General features: G+C 53.8%; 1 protein-coding gene across 1 annotated transcript; it reads left to right on the top strand.

Moving 5' to 3' along the window:
- Positions 1 to 438: 438 nt before the first annotated feature.
- Positions 439 to 1,681, top strand: LOC122125256 (NAD-dependent protein deacetylase sirtuin-2-like). The gene is given in 3 exon segments (XM_042699848.1): positions 439 to 741; positions 744 to 818; positions 821 to 1,681. Coding segments are annotated over 3 exon segments (1,050 nt in total). The 5' UTR covers positions 439 to 548; the 3' UTR covers positions 1,603 to 1,681.
- The last annotated feature ends 350 nt before the right edge of the window (positions 1,682 to 2,031 follow it).

Genomic DNA, 2,031 nt, shown 5'->3' with positions numbered 1-2,031 from the left:
AAATGAACCCTTAGATATGTATTTAAATGTTTTTTCTTTCATGCATTTGTTTCTAATGCATTTATAAGATTATCTCTTTGTTGCAGTATAACCCCTGCTTTCACTATATTTGATGTCGGTATAATTTGTGGAGGAGACGGGGAAAAACAAGTCGTTTAAGGATACAGGTGGACCCATTGCAACAATGAGAAGTACAAGTTGTCATGTCGAAAATGAACTTTACAACTTTGGTGGGGGGAGAGGAGAATTGGGGGGGGACGGGAGGGGGAGAGGCTGGGAAGGGAGGTGAAGGGTAAACAAAGGAGGAGGCTGCAATGCTTGGTAAGAAATGTACTCATTATCTTGCCCATGTAATTGTAACCCCTCTGTACAGTATGTTCACAATAAAAAAAATTAAAATTAAAAAAAAAATTCCAAGGGTTTCCGGTGCCGTCACGGGACCGAGCAGTCGGTGACAGCCCCAAGGGCCCCGTGCCGGGCGCCCATGGCCGAACCCGACCGACTCGGACTCAGACACTGAGGGAGGAGCAGCCGGTGGAGAGGAAGAGATGGACTTCCTGCGGAATCTCTTCTCCCAGACCCTGGGCCTGGGCTCCAAGAAGGAGCGTCTGCTGGATGAGCTCACCCTGGAAGGGGTGGCTCGCTACATGCAGAGCGAGCGCTGTCGCAAGGTCATCTGTTTGGTGGGAGCAGGAATCTCCACATCTGCGGACATCCCCGACTTCCGTTCTCCAACCACGGGCTGTATGCCAACCTGGAGAAGTACCATCTTCCTTACCCGGAGGCCATCTTTGAAATTGGCTACTTCAAGAAACATCCAAACCCTTCTTTGCCCTCACCAAGGAGCTATATCCAGGGCAGTTCAAGCCGACCATCTGCCACTACTTCATCCGCCTGCTGAAGGAGAAGGGACAGCTCCTGCGCTGCTACACGCAGAACATTGACACCCTGGAGCGAGCAGCCGGGTTGGAGCCCGAGGACCTGGTGGAGGCCCATGGTACTTTCCATACATCACACTGCGTCAACGCCGTCTGCCGGCAGGAGTATGGGCTGAGCTGGATGAAAGAAAAGATCTTCTCAGAAGAAATCCCCAAATGCGAGAAATGTCAAAGTTTGGTCAAGCCTGACATCATATTTTTTGGTGAGAACCTCCCAGCACGCTTCTTCTCCTGCATGCAGTCGGACTTCATGAAGGCTGATCTTCTCATCATCATGGGCACCTCCCTGCAGGTGCAGCCCTTCGCCTCGCTCATTGGCAAGGCATCGCTCTCCACCCCACGCCTGCTCATCAACAAAGAAAAGACGGGCCAGACAGACCCCTTCCTAGGGATGATGATGGGCCTGGGCGGAGGCATGGATTTTGACTCCAAGAAAGCCTACAGGGATGTGGCCTGGCTGGGTGACTGTGACCAGGGCTGCCTGGCGCTCGCTGACCTCCTGGGATGGAAGAAGGATCTAGAAGACCTGGTCCGGAGGGAACATGCCAGCATAGATGCCCAGTCGGGGTCAGGGACCTCCAACCCCAACCCTACTTCTCCCAGGAAGTCACCACTTCCTGCCAAGGACGGGGACAAGACCACAGAGAAGGAGGGGCCCCAGTGATGGACACCAGCCCCCAAACCAGCACAGCCCCTCCAACCTGCAGCTTAGGTCTGCAGGACTCAGCACACACGCTTAGTCTCTTAACTACCACTCAAAAGTGGGGTTCCCAGCTGTCTCTACTTCATCCTGGCCAGTCTCTAACACCCACAATCGCTAACCACCCCCATAAGGAACAGCCTCCCTTAATCTCTAACCATTTCCAGGGGTCAGGGGGACCCCCCCCAACTTCTAACTGTTCCAGGACAGAGGGCTGAAGAATCCCCCCACTCTACTCTTCCCAGGGACTGGTAGCCAAGTAAACCAATGCAAATTTACCCCAGTTTTCTCAGGGGTGGGGGGCTCTGAGCCTGAAGGGCTCCCCAGTGGCTGCCTCCGGTTCTCAAAGTGGGTGCTGGGCCCCCCTTCTCCCTTGGGACCCAATTGCCACGT

Source organism: Dipodomys spectabilis, unplaced genomic scaffold, assembly GCF_019054845.1.
Source record: "Dipodomys spectabilis isolate Male_0828 unplaced genomic scaffold, ASM1905484v1 ptg000263l, whole genome shotgun sequence".
Classification (NCBI taxonomy): Eukaryota; Metazoa; Chordata; class Mammalia; order Rodentia; family Heteromyidae; genus Dipodomys; species Dipodomys spectabilis.
This window is presented reverse-complemented; position numbering and strand designations above follow the sequence as displayed.